The sequence below is a fragment of the Syngnathus acus genome, chromosome 6 (genome assembly GCF_901709675.1).
Source record: "Syngnathus acus chromosome 6, fSynAcu1.2, whole genome shotgun sequence".
In the NCBI taxonomy this organism is placed as follows: Eukaryota; Metazoa; Chordata; class Actinopteri; order Syngnathiformes; family Syngnathidae; genus Syngnathus; species Syngnathus acus.
This window is the reverse complement of record NC_051092.1, coordinates 10,402,082-10,425,034: the sequence shown is the minus strand read 5'-3', so window position 1 is coordinate 10,425,034 and position 22,953 is coordinate 10,402,082. Positions and strand designations below refer to the sequence as shown.

The following is a 22,953-nucleotide window of genomic DNA, read 5'->3' as shown; positions in this document are numbered from 1 at the left end:
ATGTGTATCATGCCAGTCTGCTCTGGAGCTGTAAGCCACCCTGTAATGAGACGTTTGCCAAAACCATAGCTCTGCTACTGTGCACTCTTGCAAATAAAAGAAACAGCAATGTTAATCAATGCAAAGTTTAAAGCACCAACTAAATAAACGTAACGCAGACTACTAAACAGCTTGGCAGTTCATGTTAAAGTAAAATGTTATGTTTTTGGTAAATCTGCCTGTAGTATGTGACTTAATATATTGAAATGCAACTTGTCATGTTTTTGTGACACTTGACAGTATACTGTAACTAATAATAGCTCTCTGAGTTCTTTACCAAAACACTCGTGTTGCTCAGCTCGAGCAGCTTCTCATTAAAAGCATCCTGACTTGAATGGTAGAATGCACAGTAAATTAATACCAGCCAGAGGCATCGCCGCCCTGCAGAAACGCTTTGATTCACCGCCTCTGCAGGAATAAGCCCTGCTGGCTGAATCTGAGTCTTGTTAACTTGGGAAAATATAAACCACACAAAAAAGCAAAGCATGTGCTAGACAGGGTGTTCTCGATTGTAAAAAATAATGATCCATGCGAATATTATGCAAAAAACACAAACAAGTCAAACCAAACTTCACCTTGGTTTCTGAACTTGAGATTTAACGGCTACCATGACAACCGACCTGTTGCTTTTTGAAGATGTAAAATGTATTTTTATATCCTGCCAAGTTCCTGAAGGCTTCTACTGCAATAACATGTGCATACAAAAAGAAATAACTTTGAAATGCTGATGTCCTGTCAATGCACAAAGTAGTTGAGCAAACCTATTGAGACTGAAACCACAGTGACTCTGCTGGCTGCATCTATGAAGTGCACTCCATTCTATCTTAACCGCTTTAATGCAATGCAGACATGACATGTCAATTTCAGACCAGGTTCACTTCTGTATTTGTTTATTTCAGCCCTTTTGGGTTACTAACCACAAATGTGGTACCGAAACAGTGGCTAACGATGCAGTCCATTAACACAAAAAGTGTAATTTGAATACACAGTGGATTGCAAAAGTTGATTCAAATCTTAATGGGATACTTGTTTACTGATGTTAACAGATGACACTGTACCACGTGAGATCTCATTTGTTGAACTAATTTGTAAACGACATTGCGTAATGCAACTATAATTTCACAGTCACACTAATTGCATAGATAAAACAGGAATCACCACATGAGCAACCAAACCCTCTGTAAGAATGCAAACCTTAACACAATTCACTATTACAAACCATAACATGGTGAGCTGAATGAACCTTGCTGGAAATCTGGTGAGACGAAATGTTAAAAACTAGAGACCTGATAAACGAGATTGGCCTCGTTTCATTCCTCTAGCTCCATTTGGGAAACAAAAAGCGCACCTGTATTTTTGCTCCCTCTTTGGCACTTGAAATGCATGCTTTGACCTCACGCCACGTCGTCTCACCACACTCGGACCACAAGGAATGTCACATTGTGCTGCTTGTTGATGGGCGAGCAAATTACACATGCATGCAACGTTAAGCAATGAAAATGGCTCGTGCACACATCGTATTAGAGACCTGTGTTACATCAGAGTTGAGGTAGAAAAGTCCAGCAAGAACCTAGGGTAGGTCAAAGATGGTGATCTCTGCAATTACGGGAGCAAAACACACTTGGGAGCAAAGTGTTGAACAGGTGCTCTGCCTACGACTAAACATTTTCTCAAGATTGTGGAGTTCACTCACCCAGGTAGAGCAGGAAAAAGAAAAGAAATATCACTTTGTTGCCATGTGTATCCTCAGTGAGCTGTTATGTGTGTCCCAAAATGCACCAAGGTTTGGTGACTTGTTGACTCCAGTGCTGGCAGTTGCAGAATGACGCTCAGTGAAGAGACTTTGTTACAGACTCCTCCCTCCCTCCCTCACTCACACACCTTACATTTTACAAAAAGTGGCGCACGTGAGTGCGCGCACACAGACACACACACACGCACACACACACAAAGTAAAGAGTGAAAAAAACAACTTGGTCAATCTTGTCTCTTATCGCATATCATCATTCTGGACCATTTAAAAACTCCACGGGAAAGAATGTTTTCATGCACAAACACACACGTGCACGCTTACACTCATCCACGTCTAGTCCCCAGGCCAAGTACATGTGCAAACATAGCAAGCCAAAATAAACAAGACAATGCAAACAAAAGCGAGAAACAAGTTGGAATCAATGAAAATTCGGTTAAATAGGAATACAGCAGTGTCACCACCAGCTTGCTGCAACAGAGAAATGCAGGATTTCTATTACTTTATTAACAGTTAAAGTTACTTGACGCTTTGCTTTTTAGCCAAAGGTACAAATGAGATGAGGAATTATCTGTCAGTGTAGTACCACGTTTCAACATTCTATAGCAGGGCGGTCTTCTAGAAGAGATGAAGCGTAACCAACAGAAAGAAGAATAGGAACACAGGCTCTCACATTTGGCCCTTTTCATTTTTGTGACTGTGTATTGTTGTATCCTCGGTCTTTGATGTTTCAAAATTACTGACATCTCTGCTCAATTCCCGTTAGTCCATCTTTGGTGTTTCGTCTTAATGTTAGCATTAAGATAGCAGACGTTGATTCGATGAAATGATATGGTTGGGTTGAAAGTTGTGGCGTTTAAATACTAAACCTCAACTGGGAGTAATATACAGCTTGAAATGAGTACATTGACCTCTTTTGGAGAATTGCGAGGGAGAAAGTGAGATTAGGTGATAAAGAATAGTTAAAGTGTGTTCCAAGAAATTTTTGTTTTCAAAACAAATGGGAGCAGTAGAACCACATATAAACAATCCTTAATGGTCTCTGCATATTTATACCCAACACAGGTGGGTGTGGAATGTATCCACTGCAATAATAAGTATAAATACAAACCACAACCTACGATAGTATATTGTATGTATTGGTACTGCTTGACGGGGGTGGGCCAGTTCTTAATTGGTACCTGCAAGCACATTGTTGTGAAAGCTCTGACATAACACCATTTGAAATGGCTGTAACATCTGCGTTTATTTTGACCCCATTCATTTGCGTTTTCACAATGGGAAGCACAGCCATGATTTTTGCAGCGTGTTGGCAGCTCCTAAAAACGAGATACAGACAGCCACGCACTGCTCGATGTGAGTGAACTGTTCAGTGGCATATCACCCAGTCTGTTGCTTTTAAGTGACAGTGCGATGTTGAGACATCAACAAAGCATGCAAAGAGCATTTAAGTGTGTTTGGCAAGAGGACCAGTTTGGTCTTTGCATCTGTAGGGAGTAACAAAGGCAAGCGTGTGTGCAACCACCCGACTGCACATACCATTCTAAAAACATGCAAGCTGATGGAACACCATGTATTACATGTCTCTTTCAGCAAACTGGTCTTTGAATCACTTCCACTTGAGTAAATTCATTGGCAACGCCAAATGCGTTTAAATGAAATGCAAATTTCCCCAAACAAAAATCTTGCTGTGGATGACGAGTGTTGCTAGGCTGAATGTGACTCGATGGTGCTAAAAATAAACTGCCAGAAACAACCCTGTTGGGTGTCATTAAAACAGAGTGGAGATAAATCTAAACTAATGAGTTTAAGGCCTTGAACACTGATACAAATCAGCATCACAGTAAAATGTCCACAAATAAACACACTCAATGACTGAAATTATTTTTAATGTTTTTTCTGGATTCACTTTCTACACCTTTTGGCTTTTAACTGTAGTCACAAATTGATTTTTTTTTGTCTGATTTTTTTTGTCTGAACGTAAAAGTCGTTAAACGATAAGGGACACAGAATTTGCTGCTTTTCAGTTTCAGTGGTGAAATATTGCTGTAAGACATATGTACATACATGCATGTATAATGGATCCACTATTTTACAACAAAGGATTTGAGGCAAACAACAAAATATACTCACACAAATATTTCAATATGATAGTTTGTTCATCCTGCATGCATTCAAAATGCCCAAATGAAGAGTCAGACTCATTCACATGTATGATACAGTGCAGAGTTTGGCAGTTCACTCTGTTTTGTCAAGGAGGAGCAACACAAAACTTGCATGATGAGTTTGCGGCCGGGGGGAGGCGAAACTATGAGACCAAAGAGGCCATCACTAATTTTCACCAGTTTAAGTAGTACAACTTGTCTTGGTTTAAATTCAAAAGCATGTGCCACTCATTGACGCTGACGGTGACAACCCCTGCTGCTGATGTTGTCCATTATCACGTAAAACGCATCAAACCATTAGACACGTCCATTGGACCTGGTTTCTATCACTGTCAGATGCCCTACATCCCCCTGTGGGATTAGAGGGTGTGTGTCCCATCTGGCTTTATGCGAAGCTTTTGTTGTGTCCACCATAACTCTGTGTGTGTGTGTGTGCGTGTGTGTGTGCACACGTGCCTGTGTGTGTACCCCCGCGTGTGGTATAGAAAGTGTGGCAGAGCACCATTAGCAGCCGGCATGGGGGACTACTACCAGACCAGACTCTGTTCAGATTAACCCTGCCTCATTTTCTAATCCAGAAGGCAATATAAGATTAGATGCAGATAATGTCAGCATTGTAAGAAGCTACAACAGCAGGATCAAAATGAGGAAGAATTCAAGAAAAAAGAAGCTGAACAAAAAGGTGAATGAGGCTATGAGAGGCAAAGACAGCAATGCACACCAGTGAGCGAGAGAGAAAGAGAAAAAGAGAGAGAGAAAGAAAGACGGACAGAGACCAAGAAAGAAAGAAGGAAAGAAAGAAGGAAATAAGGAAAGAAAGAAAGAAAGAAAGAAAGAAAGAAAGAAAGAAAGAAAGAAAGAAAGAAAGAAATACAATACAATCATATCTTCTTTCAAATGCCGTAAACAATGTCTTGTTGGAGAATATATTACGTCTTGCATGTTTGTGGGGTGTTGAAAATAGCTCGGTTTGAACTTTTATATAATGCATGGAGCAAGAGGAAGGCAGGGATAAACAAATGGACAGACAATGCTCTACAGAACTTGTCGTAACATAACATCCCACCAAATAATCAATGCAAACTGCAAACATCTACTCAACATCAAAAAGTACACCCCAACACATTTATTTAAAAACCTTATATTTTCTTTACTTTAATATTTTCTACAGCATACTGTACTAAAAAACACTACCAGAAAGGTGGACCCTCAAAAGTGTTGCAAGCTAAATTTAAAAAAAAAATCTAGAAGAATAAAAAAAAAAGAAGCTTTTCCCACATTTTGTGGCAGCCCAATTTAAATGGTCCTTTGATGTCAATAGCTGTCAATGTCAAAAAGATGGCTGCAAGGTGAGTGTGAGTGAAACATCTTACCTGTGGAGGGCTCACTTTTCACAGTCACACAGGCTTCTTCATCAGCACACTTGGACTGGAAGCACACCACATCATCGTTCCTCTCTGCAAACAGGTGACGGAATTCACAATTTCAATGATGCAAACTAGATTTCCTTACAGCATGAATATTGAAGCTTAAAAAAGACAAGAAAATAAATCAATTGATTGAAATGGACTGTTTTCCCATGACATGAAAGATAGACAAATAAAAAGATGGCTGCAAGGTGAGTGCGAAAGTCTTACCTGTGGAGGGCTCAATTTTCACAGGCACACAGGCTTCTTCATCGGCACACTTGGACTGGAAACACGCCACGTTATCGTTGCTCTCTGCAAGCACATGAGTCGGAATCCACAATTACAATGATGCAAACGAGATGACAGCATCACAGCACATCACATACACGTAAACAAATCAAATCCACAACCATCGCATCGAAAAAATGTAACGCTGGTGAGGCCCCTGTTAACTCCAACCATAACTTGTTTATTTGAAGAACACAAAGCAACAGTCTTTGGAGACAGAAACTAATTAGCCTGTCTGGGATATGTAGGGCATAGCCTATGGGGACAGCTAACAATAATTATACACAGCCCGTTAATATGCATAGAAAAGATTAAAGAGAAAATAGCATTAAAAACAATGAGGACTCAAAGGAGTGTAAACCCCCGCCCTGAAATCAGACATAACTCAAACAATAATGGAGCAACACTCTCAATAGCAAGTAAAAAAAAAAACTCAAAGAACCAAAGCTGTAAGCAATGCAAAGCAGTAAACATGTAAGTGTGCACGCCACACACAGTGCAATAAATCAGTTGTACATGTATGTAAACACACTCCACTGCGCTCCAGCTGATGCCCTGATGACTGTCACATTGCAGAAAGCCACAATGTGATGCTGACTGACTTCTTGACTCATCAGCCGTCACGCCGTGTTATCCTACGCTACATGACGGAATGTATATGATCATCAGATAAGATACAGCATACAGAGCATTAACATTTCTAGAACTTCAATAGTGAATTGCGGATATGGAAATATGAAATAAACCAATGTTGCTTAGTAATCTTATGTTGCTTATTTTCTGCTGTCATATATTTTATGACACAGCACAGGAGATGTGAACAAATATTTTGTTGATGTTTATTGTGTTTCCATTCTTACAATTTTTTTTATTATTGTAGAATTGCTGGATCATGGCATAATTGTTATCCTTGGTGGTTTCTCAGTTACTTTGACCTGCACTAAAACCTAGTCTTGAACTCAAAATCTTCTGTATGTGTAAACAATGACTCATCCATCCATTCACAGGACCCCATATTTCATTATACCCAGCAATAGTCAAGATTCAATGCTTTATAATTATTGAATAAATGTGCTTTACAGTACTTGGAAATGTATGGGGAAAATCTCTTTAATTCTTTTTAACTAGTAAAGAGGAAAATAGGTAGATTAAGGCTCAATCCCAATATATGGGTAGTATGCTCCTTTACATCTCATCTTGTCCCATCCCCCTAGAAATTCATGAGAACCAAGATTCTCCGTAAACTAGGGGTTGGGCCACAAAAAAAGAGTGCATGACCCTAAAGCACGACGACAGACCCTCGACTTCCCAAGACGACATGACTTCTACCCAGTTTGCCCTCTCGGCAACAGGCGTCAACATTGGTGTATAAAAATACAGGAGAAGCACATACATGCAAGTAATATTTAATGACACTTATGTTTGGCTTAAAAGTTCCAAAATGTGCTGTATAATTCAAGTTTTATTGTATTTTATATGACATATTCTGAGTTGAGTGCTATGAAGCTTCAACCGCATCGGAGCAAACTAGTCTTCCTGGCTCCAAATGATGACGTCATGAGTCCAGTATGTTCCCAATTCCCGGGGGGGGGGGGGGGGGGGGGGGTTACCCTTTGTCTTCATTTCTCCAAAGAGTAAGGGGAAGGGACGAGACAAAGGTTTAGGGTTAAGAGGAAAGAATGGGATTGAGCCTAAGTCAAATACTGACCTACTACAGACAGAGGCTGTTACAAAACGAGTGTGTGTGTGTGTGCGTGCGTGCGTGTGTAGGTAAAGAAGGGGGTGTAATATTGTGGCTCAGGGATTAAACTAGAGCTTTCTCCATTCGCCATCTGGAGTCCTCATGACAGGCACCCTGCTGTTTACATGTGCACCCATAAACACACATGCTGTAAGTTTCTTTATTATAACTATAAACATGTCAAAGCAGCTTACACATCCATATTCCTATTAGAACATTTGCATAAAGAACACACTAAGTGCGATACTGCCACCAGATGCTCGGCTACGTGACCAACATCATCACACTCCTATTATTTCATCAAGTGGGAAGTGTCACCATGTCAGTACTGAAAGGTGCATGGCATGAAACCCGGAAAACAAAAAGGGTGTCCAGTGTGCCAAAATACAAACTGACAACATCTTTAGTTTCTAGAAAAGGAGGAGGACATTTAGTGGCCAGCAAATGGCTTGCTCCAAAACATCCTCTCCATACTATCAACATCCTGTTTTCACATCCAGCAACATTTGGCTAACCTACTAGAAAAAAGGCCACGATAGACTGAACACAATTGGGTACAGGCAGGCAGACGCACAGTAGTAAATGGTGCTGACTGGTTGTGAAGGGAAACGGACATCAGATTAATCATTGCCGTTATACAACCTTGAGCTGACTGTCAACCTTGATGAAATGATAACAGGGCCATGAGAAACACAAAACTGTTGAGGAAACAAAGTCTTCTCTTGTGGTGATGACAAACATTATGTAAAATTACTCAAATTCAAACGTGTTGTTCCTCTTTTTTGTGAGTCAGTCATTCTGTGTCACTGCCAGTAAACAATGATGGACAATGATATCTACAATACATACCGTCCCTTGCAAAAGTATTGGTACAACAAAGTCAATTCCTTTGTTTTTGTTGGAAACTGAAGACATTTGAGTTTCAAATCAAAAGATGAATATGAGACGAAAGTTCAGAATTCCAGCTTTTATTTCATTTCACTGTATGTACATTTATATGTGCTAAACAGCGCAAGACAGAGCACTTTAGGTTTGCGAGCAAAAGTATTGGAACTCAAGGTGGTCCCTGTTTTTGGCTTTGTGTTTAGCCTGTGAAAACTCTATTTCCTGTTAAGCAAGCATGAAGAGCTGTCCATTTTAAATCCGAGAGAAAGATGGGAACTCAATCAGAGCTAACATCGGGAATGATCAATATCGTGGTGGCCGTGGCTCAGGCAGTAGCGCGGGTCGTTCAGAAACCGGAGGGTTGGCAGTTCGAACCCAGCTCTGTCCGAACCATGTGTCGTTACGTCCTTGGTCAAGACACTTCACAAACCCTTCCTCAGAGACTACATATGAAAAATAGCCTGTATGGCAATAATCAGTAACTACATACTTCTACAATGTCATATTTTTACTTCATTCTCAAACAAATGGGAGTAAAACACCCCTATTATCTCCTATGTTGAAATGCATGTTATTGCAAACCTGTTTTTCTGTGCTTTCCCCCTCCATAGCAACAAGCTGACATGGACAGAGTGAAGACTCTTTTCATGACAACAGCTTTGTAATTCAACAGTGTTCTTATACAGACGGGAACTAAGAGAACACTTTTAAAATGGTTCTGACGTAAAAACAATGCAGCATGTGTGTATGGTTCCTGCAATAAAACTCAAAAGCATCCACAATAAACTTCTAATCTGATCATCTCGTAAACTGTAAAAAAATAAATAAAGAAGTCCACAGTACCTGAGCATACTTCCTTCCAGAACTGCAACGTTTTCCACATGCTGAATCCGACAATACTATCTGATTTGAATTACATTTGGGCTTTTCCTTTTGAAAATAGACCAGATTTCAACTACAGGTTGACTTGACAGCTCGGTGACTTTATTTACCATAAGAGTACCTGCCCCGTCACTTCACAAACCGGTTTACAAGAAACCAGATATGATGAGGGAAAAAAAGAGGAGGGCTTCAAAGGTTTCACAGTCATTGAAATAAATTAAGGGCAATGCTAGGATAGGATTCAGAAACAGATAAGGACACCAAAAGAACACCAAAGGACTGAAATCTCTGAGGTGCAGTGTATCACATACCTGAGAGATTATTCACAAAGAGGAAAATGAGTAAATCTTGTTTAAAATATCTGCAATCCCGCATTTCATGCATTATCTACAAAATTATTCGTCCAGGAAAGTTGCCTCTCCAACGCAACCAAGCTAAACAACCACGATTACTAGTTATATCAATAAATATGTGCGCTACCCAGATATGGAATCTACTTTTAAATCAGTCCCAAACGCAGAAATAGATCTTAATTTTTATTTATACACCACACATAATCTGACAAAAATGCATTTACGGATCGTGGAGAAGAAAATGCTACACACTGAAGCACTATCCACATAAGACAAGACCCCTCCCCATAAAGCAGCATTTAGCATCCAAATGGAAACATCAGCCAACCGACCAATATTATAGTGAAAAAGCTTAACGCTATGACTTTGCATTTGCAGAGCTTCCCCGTATTAAATTGGCAGATTAAGGTATGTTGGGAACACATTTACATGCCAAGTCACACCCCTTTAATCACACCGCAGTTGATGCCGCTTAATAACGCGTGTCTTGCCTTTTCAAGGCTTTCAGACGAGACGTTAGTTATCGAATGGGAGCAGATGTAGCCACGTCCTCACTCCGCTGCCCAGACGGAATTGACAATAACCAAAGACCTATAGGTCAGCCACATTCATAATTGAGTGAAAATTAAATGACCTTGTGGAGCTCGTGATACGGCTCAAACAACCAGATGAGACCCTTTGTGTGGACAAAACATAATTAGTTGATTTCTCTCATCTACATAAAAACTGATTCTAGGCACCCTTCCAAAATCGTATACCAATTTGTCTATATTGGAAGGTCTTTAAAGCCAACTTGCAACGCACCTTTCAAGACCAAACAGAATATGCGTTTAGTTACAACGAAAACTAAGAAATAATTTCTGATGATTATTTTGCCACCAATATTCATTCAATCACTTTCTATACTGCTTTTGCCAGTCAGTTGTCGGGCCAACATGGACAAATGAGAGGGAAGTGAACCCACACTGACTGCACCAACAAAGTCAGGCGATTGTAACACTACACCATCAGTGACCTGCCACCACCATGTGTAGGTATAACATTTTCCCCCTAAATCTTTTGTTTTTGCAGAAACATTGCACATGTCTGACTTTGAACATTAAAACACAACAGCATTACAGTGGATGAATGCTTTGATGCCGGGATTATGTGCATGCCGGAGATGTCCTGAGAAGAATGCACAAAGAGCAGCAAGAATTTTATTGGTATCATACAGTAGCTCCAGGAAATTATAATGTAGAGCATGTGGTGGAACTGACAATTGTATAGCTCCTACTGCGACTGGGTTAAAATTAAGCCAACCACGAGCCTCGCAAATTGTATCTAAAGCAGATACTGGCCATCTCATCTCATTGATGACCGCCAGCATACACACGACTCAGCAAAACAACTCCTTAGCAGAGTTAAAACGTGTACCTCGTGGTCTTGTTTATATTTTAAAAAGTTAATTTAAAGGATAATATAGTACAAATGAGTGTAAAAAGAGGGATGTAGATAGCACTGACTGATTAATGAGCAAAGAGAAACAGTTTATTGTGAGAATGAGTAGGCAACACTGGTTCTCAGTCTCTATTAATACTTTCCCCTTTTTCATTGTGCCTCTTCTGTCACCCCTTGCTCCATCCCCTGTGACCTACCAGTCTATTGCGGAAAACACATAACAGCCACCCGGCGGCAGCATCTAAATGTGTCAATCAATAGGTTGTTCGACCAATCAGTGCCCCTCGCTGGGCCCAAGCAGACTTCTCATGAAATAAACAAGAGCTTATAATCATGGTCAGCACTTTCATGGCAAGCTAGACTACAGAGGTGAAATCAACACTCAATGTTAAATACAATGTGATAATAACTGATGAAGCAGATTCTATGCCGTCATTTCTTTTTTAAGCCTTTTTTCCATTGTCATCCCAAAATAGCCCTTAAAGTTCCATCTATGAAGCAAAAGTACTTCCTGAGTTTAAAACCTCTCCAAAAATAACCTCATGAGAAATTCTTACAAACCATACCCTTCTATTGGTCATTTGATGATGGTCTGAGTTCAGTGCAGACTAAAAGTCATCAGGCCGCTGTCATTAGCAGAGGAGGTGTGGATGACATCTGTGAAAGTTTCATGAGGACATGGTGTAATCATACTTTCACAGTGGCTGACACCTACTGTTCTTTTTTTAGCTTTACACTGAGTGACGAGGGCTTGTCCACACATACACCTTTGACTTTCAATAAGTGATGGAAAACATACATTTCACACATAAATGTCACTGAACCAATATAAATGAGGTTGAGTAAGAGGAATGCCTGTGAATTATGTTTTGCTTAAGTACTAAATTGTACATCGTCATAGCAAAGCTCCTTCATATTGTATGTCTGAATGTTGTCAATGCTGAATTGCAAATGGAACTAATCAGATTTCACTTCATGCATAATGCATGAAGTAAATAGGGCAACTAGTAAATGTAGGGCCTCATCAAACAGCGCAGAAAGAACTCAAACAAGATCATTGTGCCCAGCAGGATTCTTGTGCAGAGTATGAATGAGTCTCTCTGACAAGAAGCTCTGGAGCCTACATTCTCAGCACTGAACTGGAATGCGCAGACAAGCTTTCTGCAGAAAGTCGAGCCTGAAGCAACAACATGCTGAAAGATATATAGAAAGAGGAATGAAAACCATTTTACCCGTTAGAAAGCAGCTCCTTTTAGAGGAAATGCGAACAAATTTGTTTTATTCCGCATGTGTCAAGTTGTGAAGTGTAATTTATTATAAGACCACTTTGGTTTTACTTCGGTGGTGAGTTGGATATTTTTGTTCTGAATGAAAAGTACATTTTGTTTTGAGTATAATATTCTGACCTGACCTGCCTTGATAAATGAAACTTTGAACACAGCACAAAAATGTCTTTGAGGCCCTTTAGGAAAGTATGTATTTGAGCGACAAAGTGCGGGTCCTATATTGCTAACAACGATGCTCCACGGTACAATCCAAATGCTTTTGAAACAGCTTTGAAAATGTTATTCTCTGTCTCAAAACCTGTCCCCGCCTACACAAATGTCACATTTCATCTGACACCTCGTGGTGGAATAAGGTGTCAAACGGAATCAACATTTCTGGTTGGTGTCAGCAGAAAGACAAACCACTGTACAAAGAGAACAAAACAGCAACTTGACTCACTGCCAATAAAGGAGCCAGCGCCTTTGCATTGGGCATGACATAGCATTTTATTTTTACTTTGGCCATTACAGAAAGAGGAAGGTGAAAAAACATTTATAACATCCTTAACTAATTAATGTGGGGGGAAAAATAAGAACGGGAGAAATAAAATAAGTAATGAAACAAGGTGATGAGAGATCACACTTGGTGTACACGAGCAAGTGTTGAGACATCAGCTCTATTTGCATAAGGCTTCCTTCTTTTTAGTTTTTACTTGCGAAACATGTTCTCTTTTTAATATGCTCATTTTTCGCCTCACACCGCATGTTCACTCCTCCGTACCAGTGAAACCACACAATATTTGACTATTTCCACAAAAGAAAAAAAATGAACAGTACATGTCACGACTCATCAAAATCATAAACTTGCATGCCACCCAATGAAACATGTTCATTGGAGTGCTACAAAATGAATATACTGTATGCATTTATGTTGCACTGGTGTTCCTAAGTCTGAATGTTTCAGAGCTAAGATTTTGTTGATTTACTATATCCAAGATACCAAGTGTATTTTCTTTCATTAGAACTCTTGGTATTCTTTCACAGTGTCCGAGTATGGCACCTTGTTACGTAAAAAAACATCCTCAATGAAAGGTGATACCGATAATGACACCGTATTGATATATGCTTCTTATAATCAAAGTGTGCCTAAAGGGAGTCATTTCTTTAAAGTGCCCCTCCTACAGGTGGGAAATCATTTTTGTGGACAGTTGGAACAGATGGGCTCAGTAATATGCATTGTGACCTTCCTTTTCGTTGACACACCCAAATACTACAGGATATTCCAAATTATTCTGGTCAGTTTGACACATGTCAATGTTGCAAGCACAACACACGATTCTGAATCAGTATTGGTGCTAACATAGTAGCTGTTAAACAGATGAGCCGTAGTTGCCATGGGAATGAAGGACACCATTCTACTCATTATTACACCAACAACAAAGTTCAAGTTCAATACAGCCAAAAAGTTTCTTTAAATGCTTCTAATAAAAAAAAGCAAGAAAACTAATGTCCATCTCAACAATGCCCTGTCCAAGGTCTCTTATGTCCATCATCTGAAAGTTTTATTCCATCACTAAAGGCAAGGTGACTTTAAATCACATTGTAGTCAGCTAACCCTAACCCAACTCAAGCAGGCAACAGTGAAAATACACACAGTAACACACAAGTGCATGTTTTCCCACAGCTCAAGCAGGGACTGAGGCGCCAATCAAAGGGAGCACACTAAACTGGGGGAAACAGTAGCAGCCTCTCCAATGGAAAACCATAAATGTGTGTGTGTTGCAGATTTTCAGCGCATTTCCCTGCAGCTCAGAGACTCATCTGAAAACACCTTACGACACACCCACACACATACACACCCGCACACACCATGTGTGCCCCCTCCTTCATTAACCAGCAGCCTCAGCAAAGGGCATCCTAGTGTATGTGCGTGTGTGTGTGTGTGCTGCGCAGACAACACCTTTCTGGCGCGGCACTGCTTCATGTCAACCCGATCAACCCAACGCCCTATGGCTACACTGTGCATGCCGGTATGAAGCACTAACCTGAGTGGAGATTGTGTCCAGTCACAACACAAGTAGGGTACAGAGTGGAAAATAGATGCCCACCCTTAAAAGAAAAAAGGGTTCCCCCTCTTGTGCGCGATGCTTCCAGAGCCGGTGGGCAGGTTCGGAAATCAGGCTGCTGATAGACTGCTGCCTGGCTGCATTTCTCGCATCCTCCCTTCCTTCCGTCGCTCCCTCCTTGCACTGACTCACCCTTCAGCTCAACCTCTCATCTTGCGCTCTCTCTCTCTCTCTCTCTCTGTCCCTCTCACTTTCTGCTTCACACACTGTTCCGCCTTCCACTCCACATGGACTGAAGAAGAGAATCACATTCCAGTAGAGATGGGGCATATGGTGGGGGAGCGCCAGTCAGCCCACAAGCAGAGCAAAGCCCCCTCTGTGCGTGTGTGTCACATGGACAATCAGTCCCATTGTGTAGGAGGAGGGGAGGGCCAGTAATAGGCGAGGAAGCCAATGGCCACACTCATCTGCTGCCCCTGGATACTGCTGCTGGCCAGAGCGCATAGAAGATGCGCAACGCCACGCAAACCAACCCCCTTCTAGGGAAGGGAGAGAGTGACACAAGAGAAGCACAGCAGGTTGGACATGAGATGACGAAGAATTGATCTGTTTGAGAGAAGTCATCTTCGGAGCCCCCTGGGCGCCGTGGCTGGCGGTCTCCTCATACGCTTTCATTTTCAGCCTGAACTGCACACACGAATTGGCCCTATAGAAGATAAGCAAACATCTCCGACACTGGCAGAATACTGTGGATATACGTATCCATCTTAATTAAGTTCCACGTAGGATTGTGAAATGATCAAATGAATGCTGAATATGAGATAACTTTCTTTATTAAGTGCTCCAAGAAAAAACTGCAAACTCCAACATAGTAACGCATCTTGTGAAATATTTTAAAAGGGGACAAATGATGACAAAGACTGAGTCAATTGACCTTTTGTGATATTCTCCATTTTAAGTCTTCACTTAACACTACAATACAGTGACAGGATCTCAAAATGTCACACAATTCAATCAAACTCATCTGGCCTTAGTAAGGTTAAAATAAAAAATCAAACTAAACTTTGACGTCATGCATATTCTGCTATGCCAGACCTACGTAGACATCACCAGACCTTTGTTAAGCTAATATAGAAAGTTAACTGATATTTTTGCTTTAACTTTCATCTTTTTTTTTTTTTTTTTATGCTATGCATAATCCAAAATACCGTGCGCCAACAAGTGGTGCAAAGAGAAAAAGAAAATGCTTCACCAGAAATGTTACTTGGCAAATAGCCATTGTAGTAAGTAAATATGATGTTGACTGGTTTGACCATGGCACATAGTATTTCAAATGTATTTCTGTACTAAATGCCCCATTCGCGCATCCTTGATTGGATGCCACATACACCACCAATGGCACACGCAAAGGTTTGAGGTTGTGCAGGCCTCATTACACTACACAGTAATTAATGCGCCTGAAGTGTACTAAGTGCGCATGTGTGTGTGCGTGTGTGCGCGCATGTGTATAAACCTCTGACAGGATATCTGGTTGCTGTATACAGAAAATGAAGAGTTACTTCCTGGGCATGGATAGTGCAGAGCCGTGAGTGCCAAAAGGTCACACAGTATTCAGGTCGGGTCACACTCAAACACACAATACACAGCAAAGGAATTACCATGCAATTCCAATGTCAGTTTGCAAAAGGTTTATGCAGGTATTTTGATTATTAGGGTCACAAAGTCAGGCCCGTTTAAATTATTGGTAGTGATGAAGTTTGTGTACTATTTTGTGTATGATGACAAATTGTGGCAATCATCACTCAACAGACATTATAATTCATTAACCTATAAATGAATGCTTGATTTGATAAGCCAACACAACACTTATTTGATGGACAGTGTTTCCATGGCAACATTTTGACGGTGTGAATAATGGGCCTATTTAGATCTGGGAAAGTACCCTTAACCTTGTGATGGCGCGCACTCATGAAGCCACTTTTTAACCTGCACCAGTGCACCTCTATTACAAAACACACACAACCATCTTGTTATGCATAACAATCGGCAAATATGTGTGCATTTTTCATCGTCACTGAGGACACAGCGGTGGGTATCTATACTTTAAATCAGGGGTTTGCAACTGGTTTTGTCCAAGGGACCACCATTATAATCAAGAAGCAACCCGGGGACCACTGCTTTGGCGGAATATTATTGTATTTTGCACAAAAGGAGGCTATTTATTTGCATCCGTATGTCTATTTTGGGAATCTCAGCTACATTTGACATAATTTGGATGGGTAAACGATTCACAAAATTAGCTGGAATGTTTTTTTTAAAAGTGTCTATTATTTTCCATTTCCAATTTTGCAGACCACCTGCAATACAGCCACGGACCGCTCGAGGGCCACGGACCCCAGTTGATAATCCCTGCTTTAAATCATACTCTGCTTTAATATTCATTCGCCTCAAAACCTTCCTCAGAGCAATGACAGGAAAAGTATGGTTTTCTATTTTACTCTATTCTAATGTGCTCAAGGAGGATGTTAATCATATTTAGGTTAGTCAGATTATTTGATATGCACTGTAAATCTAATTGACATTTTTAGATTTGGGCTGAGGGTGTAATTTTTTGAAAAATCAAACCAAAAGACATTACAATAAACATAAAACATTCCCATCTTAAATTTCTCCATTCAACATACCCAGCTGCTTAACATCTTCAGCCTATCAGAAGCATGAAAGCAGTGACAAGTGACAATATTTTTCACACCCTATCTGCCTGTTTAAAACTGCAGCTGGTGTTCCCTTTGCCACCTTGTCTGTGTGGCTCACACCCACACCACGTTCTCACCACTCTGATCCATCTTTTGTTTTATGCCTGAGGTAATGGGAGGATGGCATCAGCATGGCTCCAGGCTATTGCCCACCACTTGATGAGGATACGAGCGAGAATTTGCAACACACATCATTAATTAATTCCACACAGGCTAATGTGTCCATACTTCATTTGAACTCTTTTTTTTCCTTTTTTTTTTCTCTCCCCTGCTGTTTATGAGGGTCAATGATGAATGGTCGTTTGAAATTGCGCACCCCCCAATGCACAAACACACACTCACACTCACACACGCACACACACACGTACACAAAGACTCTGCTTGTGCATCAGAGAACAGCTGACGGCAGGCAAGCACAAGCAGTGTGTCTGGTAAGCATCTGCCCCCGCATCACAGCCACAACCTGCACTGGATTGGTTCCCATAATCAGCTTGGGACACAGGCCTACACCCTTACTCCTGTCAATCTGAAACGCAAGCAGCGATAAGCAAATGCATTCAACCATTTACTTCTTAACAAAGCCTCAGGAGCATCTGAGTGTAGAAGATGCCCAGTTAATTTCATTAGCTAGCTGTCTTAGCTTTTCTCATCTTTCTCAGCTGGAAACCTGGGGTAAAATAGACTTTGATGCTGATGCAGATTGCACAATAAATGCTGAAGGGGATCAATGAGACAAACACTTTTATTAATCATATCAATCTGTGTAACTAAAAATAAACTCATTTGCGCAATCTAATTTGGATGTAATGCAAAATTCCATATTCACATGTTTTGAGCAACTTACTCATTTTGGTTTGTGCCTTTCATTTACAGTGGCTAAATAAAGCCACCAAAACAATAGAAACATCTTTCATGTTGATGTAATGCAGTTCAATGATGAGCATACTTCATGAGTTAATACCTTTATTTTTCTCTGTGCAATGAAATGACTCATGTGTAGCATTTGAATTAGTAGACTGCACCACCAGCCTTCAAAGTCTCAAATTTAGTTGCCTAAGAGGAGTTACCATTTTCCCCTCTACATGAATAATTGATGCACTGGATGAGCAATCACATATGATCTAACTTAACGGATTTGACAAGCAGGCTTCAATTCATGCACTTTATTGAAACCATGACACCTGCATGACGCGTGCAATTGTTAAATATTTGTTCTGCAGTGAGTTTCAGTGTTGTACAGTATTAGACATGACTGTGTATGACATCACCAGAGATGAAAGTATCAATAAAATCTATGGTACTTAAAATCCCTGATCATAACTGTTCACATGAAGACAAATATTTATGCGTGTTACCTTGTTTTCTTGGGCAAAAGATTAATTAGTCAACAACACCACCAACAATTGAGGTTTTTAGTCTCATTCAAACTTTTGGACTTGTCATTGAACACTTTTAAAAGTGTGGACCCATCCCACACTGATTGTGACAAGTGGTGTCACTTGAGCATGTGACATCCACTCCCACGTTGAAACAATAAGTGTGGTGAAAGAACTCGGGCAGGCTGGCTTGCGTTCCCAGCCTTTTCCTTCCTGCCAGTGAGAACGAAAGCAGAATGCTTCAGTGTTTCTCTTTTGCTCTTTAAATAGGAAAAGAAGGGGGACTTGATGGAGCTCTCCAACAATACACGCTAGCCTAAGAAAGGTGCACACTGCAACACACATCCACTCATATAATATGTGCCCTTTAACGCTGCACACAAACACAAACACGGTTGGGTAACGGGCCTCAGGGACAATGGCCAAAAGGCCAGAGTGGCTGGAAAAAAAATGTGTGTGTCTGTGTGTGTGTGTGTGTGTGTGTGTGTGTGTGTGGAGGGGGTTGTTGGTTCCCAGGCCTTTATAGACAAAACTGCTTTTTTATCCAGCATTCCCACTCAAACTGTGCTTCATTGCTTTGCAGCGGCAAGCTCGTCCACATGGAGACAAACAAACGCCACGGCTCAGTGAATCAACTATTGTGATAAGTGCTTTTGCCAAACGTTCACATTAGTAAACCACTCACTGCCGCACTTCAGCGGCACTGCTTAACAAAAGCAACTTTGGAACACAAATTCGAGAGATGATCATTTCCACTTGTTTTGGTCAGATTACATCCCTCCAAATGATCACTCAGCAAGACCGACAGCAAATAAATGGTGAGTTTAGGAAAAAAAGCAACATCTTACTTGTGAAGGATTTTTAGTGTGCAACAAATCGATGTATGAGACATGTTTCATAAGATACAATGCAACCATACCGTACTGTCCTGTAAAAAGGTAAAACACTTTGAAAACATTTCATCCTTCATTCGTCAAATAAAGCCTCTAAATCTTACCATAGCAGCAGAGCAGACACATCTTTGCGTTTTTACCTTTACGTCTCCAAAACCAGTACTTGCGCCGCCGTTTCATTGTCAATACAAATGTTTTTTGCTTTGAAGAAAACAAAATCAAATCTTCTGCCACCTATACTGTGATGGCTCACCTTCCGCTATTGTACCACTCCAGTTGAAATCTCCAATGTTTGCTCCCCAAGTAGTCCACAGTGGTTGTAAGACCAGTGAAAATAGCATAACTGTACATAATGCTCGAGCTTTGATCGTGTAGATCGGGTTAGGTTCTAAAACGCACTCCATTCTGGTAAAGTTCTCATCTTCACTCACAAATAAATAACTACGTCTTAAGGAAAAATGCTAAAAACAGGTATGTAATCCACTAACACCTTCCTGGAGTTCTGTCCTTCTGCAATGGGGAATTCCTCGAGTTCAGAAAGTTCAGGGAAAAACTCCTCCCGAGTTCCATCCTCAAAAAGCCGAGCGGGCTGAGCTCGGAGCTAAGGTAAAACAGAATACTGTAGTTTTCTGGAAAGAACTTCACAATGGCAGGAGGAGGGGAAACGGTGTACTCAGGAAACGCATGTGGAAAGCCTTAGACAGACTCTCTGCTGCTCACTGATAGTCTTTTGTGTTTCACTATAGTTGTTTGACAAGACTAAAAATGTTTTCAAACGACTTAAAATGGACACACCAGGTGTCACGTAAAATGTAGTCACTACACATTCAAAGCAGAAGGATTGCAGAATCACAATTGGCATTACTGTACGTGTTACAAAAAGTTGAGGCATAGTTCTGAATTTTATACAATTGCCAATCCAGAATGTAACAAATGGAGGTGCATCAGTGACCTGGGACTCTCTACAAACAAAACACCCCATGACTGCTTGAGTTGGTAGCTGCAGTGGATGTGACCATGTCCACTAATAAGAGACAAGGCGGCATCCCAGGGCAATGACTGAGATAGTTCAAATAAATATGCATATTACAATAAAAATCCATCTGAAGCACATTTTAGAAAAAATACATACTGCCCACGAGTTAAAATGCACACCAAACAGAAACAAAAATGGCTGTTGGATCTGTTGGAATCTATTGGAAAAGATCCAAAATATCAAATATCACTACTTTTAATTATACAAAGGTAATTCTGACATTACAAAAATGAATGGTTTTATACCATGGTAAAAAAGGAGCCAACCACCATTTTGTGTGTGTACATTTCAAGGGATGTCAAAAATGTTGGAATTGGGAGGAGAAAAAAAAATCCTACAAAATGTCATGTCACAAGCCAGAATGATCTCCAAATAAAAGCCCCAGACGGTCCTATGGGGATAAACAAGCATCACGCATGATGTGCACCAAGCAGAAAAAGGAGATTGAAACATTGTATTTACCGCCATCTAGTGGACTACTTACTAATTACATAGACACAATTAAGTTTGTGGAATAACAGCAATTGAAAACTGTCATCATAATTGCAATATGGTTAACCTTAATGGTTATTTTTTTTGCTTATGGCAATGCTCCATAACTTTGAAATGACCCAGATTCAGCTCATAAATAGAATTCATGTTTGAGTAGTCCGGAAGTGAATAGTCTCCAGAAGTTAAAGCCAGGAGAGGACAGTCGGAGGGTTCAACTAGGATGAATGAGCGTCACTCAGAGCACAACAATGGCTGCCAACACAGTCTTGATTCATATACTGTAGACCCACTGCTTCTATCCAAGCAGACACGAAACAAAAAGTTCCATTATGGTACACTGGTTAGGTTGCCCTCACAGTACCACAAGCCCCACTACACTGTTTATGCTTTTAACAGACTGCACTGTATAGAACCCAGTTCATCATGCCTCGAAGCAAACAAATTAGGGGATGGAAAACATTTGTTTGGGCTCAATTAGAGATCTTGTGAAATTACTAATATAGAATCTACACACGATCAAGGGATCAATCAATACTGTTCAGTACTACACAATCAAACAGCACAAGTCACTTCTCCCTGAAAGGCAGTACATATTTGTGGTCTATTTAGAACTGGATCAACAAGGCAGAAAGACAGATGGTTGATTATTAAGGGTCCTTCTAAGTCACCATGATAACTTAGAGGTGACAAAAAATGATTCAGCAGTTCTTGCTATGTGGTTCACATCCACTTAAACAGGAACTAGATCTGAATATAAGCAAATAAACATTATAGATTCACTAGGGACATCTTCACCACCGAATAAAACCCAATACAATTTCAGTGGTAACATTCTGCTTTTAGAAAGAAAATAATGCCCAGTTTTGATTGACAGCCTTTATTCCATTCCAGTGGTGACAGATGTGTTTTTCTAATCAGAGTAGGCTTTGCTGTAACAACTTTTGATGAAACTAACAGGGCGGAAAAAAATCCTGTCATCAGAGGGCGAGCGAGGTGACCCTGCAAAAATTTATTTGAGATTGGTTCCATTGCTAACTGGGCAGAATAGCCTGACATGTTGGCTTTAAAAAATATATATTCAAAATGCAATGATGACTAGTCAGAAGGATATTATAAAATCTTCAATGTTAATTCTGTAAATCCAACACTGTGCCACCGAGAGAAACGTTACCAAATGAAGAGAATAAATAGACTGTTGGGAATAAAGTACTGTAACTTCATGGGACTAATATTACAATTTATGTTGTAAATATAAATAAGTGGTTCTGATCCTGTTTAGACCGGAAGAAAGTGCTTTGCTTATGGCAAGTAACTGCACGCTGTTAACACCACTATCACAGAGAGCGAAGTTCACATTACAAGTGCAGGCAGTGTTCTTGCTTGCATGTTTGCACACGCAGTTACCAGCGCAGGCATAAGCTACTCCCTTCTAATAAGCTTGCAGTAAGATTGACATGGAACTGGTTCAAAACATTCAGCACTGCAAGTATTAGGGTGCTGAACGTTAACTCATGGAACTAATGTTCAAGCACCACTGGGCACTAGTTTTAACATAGTCACAAGAAAGTTACGAGAAGAAAAAAAACAACCCTCCAATTTGCAGATGCTTACACATGCAGGCTGGAACTTGCCTGCAAATCTTCATACCTGCCCTAGAGTTTGCAGCCGTGTGTAAAGATGGGATACAGTTCTTTCATTTACACAACACTCACAAATGCATCGACATAGTCATAAATACAAGTCGTCGTGCAGAAAAGCGCCCTTATATTGTCAAGAATCACTCTAAGTAGAAAACATCTCAGCTCACCTGCGTCTTCAATATCCAGACTTTGTGGCTTCCTGCGAAAAGCGACTCTACTAAAGCCATCCATGCTTTTGTGCAAAAACGCTCCTCCAGCATCCAGACACACAAATTAGACTCATTCACAAGTAGAAACTGACACGTCAAAAAAAATCTTTAAACTCTTCTCTTTACATAAAAGGTGACGAGAGAGACGCTCTGATTAAAAGGGAATACTACATGTGGCGTTTTTACGAACGGAGTACGGAATGAATGTGTCAGGTGTCAAGTTCTTCTCCGTCTAGTGACGTCATCACCGGTGAGTGAGGCAGACTCC

The 22,953-nt window shown here is 40.5% G+C and overlaps 1 protein-coding gene across 7 annotated transcripts in view; it reads right to left on the bottom strand.

Annotated features, from left to right (window-relative positions):
- fgd4a (FYVE, RhoGEF and PH domain containing 4a) overlaps positions 1 to 22,899 on the bottom strand; it is a 36,884-nt gene extending 13,985 nt beyond the window's left edge. Inside the window, exons 1-3 of one of the 7 annotated variants that reach the window (XM_037255472.1) lie at positions 22,644 to 22,899; positions 5,592 to 5,675; positions 5,328 to 5,411 (exon numbers count right to left, since the gene is read on the bottom strand). In XM_037255472.1, coding sequence (XP_037111367.1) covers positions 5,328 to 5,411; positions 5,592 to 5,675; positions 22,644 to 22,707 — 232 coding nt within the window. In that variant the 5' untranslated portion in view covers positions 22,708 to 22,899. Of the gene's footprint in view, positions 1 to 1,387; positions 1,440 to 1,732; positions 1,879 to 5,327; positions 5,412 to 5,591; positions 5,676 to 9,120; positions 9,245 to 19,412; positions 19,517 to 19,561; positions 19,876 to 22,643 lie in introns of those variants that run through there. The other 6 variants (XM_037255470.1, XM_037255471.1, XM_037255474.1 and 3 more) reach the window with 6 other exon arrangements.
- Positions 22,900 to 22,953: the final 54 nt, after the last annotated feature.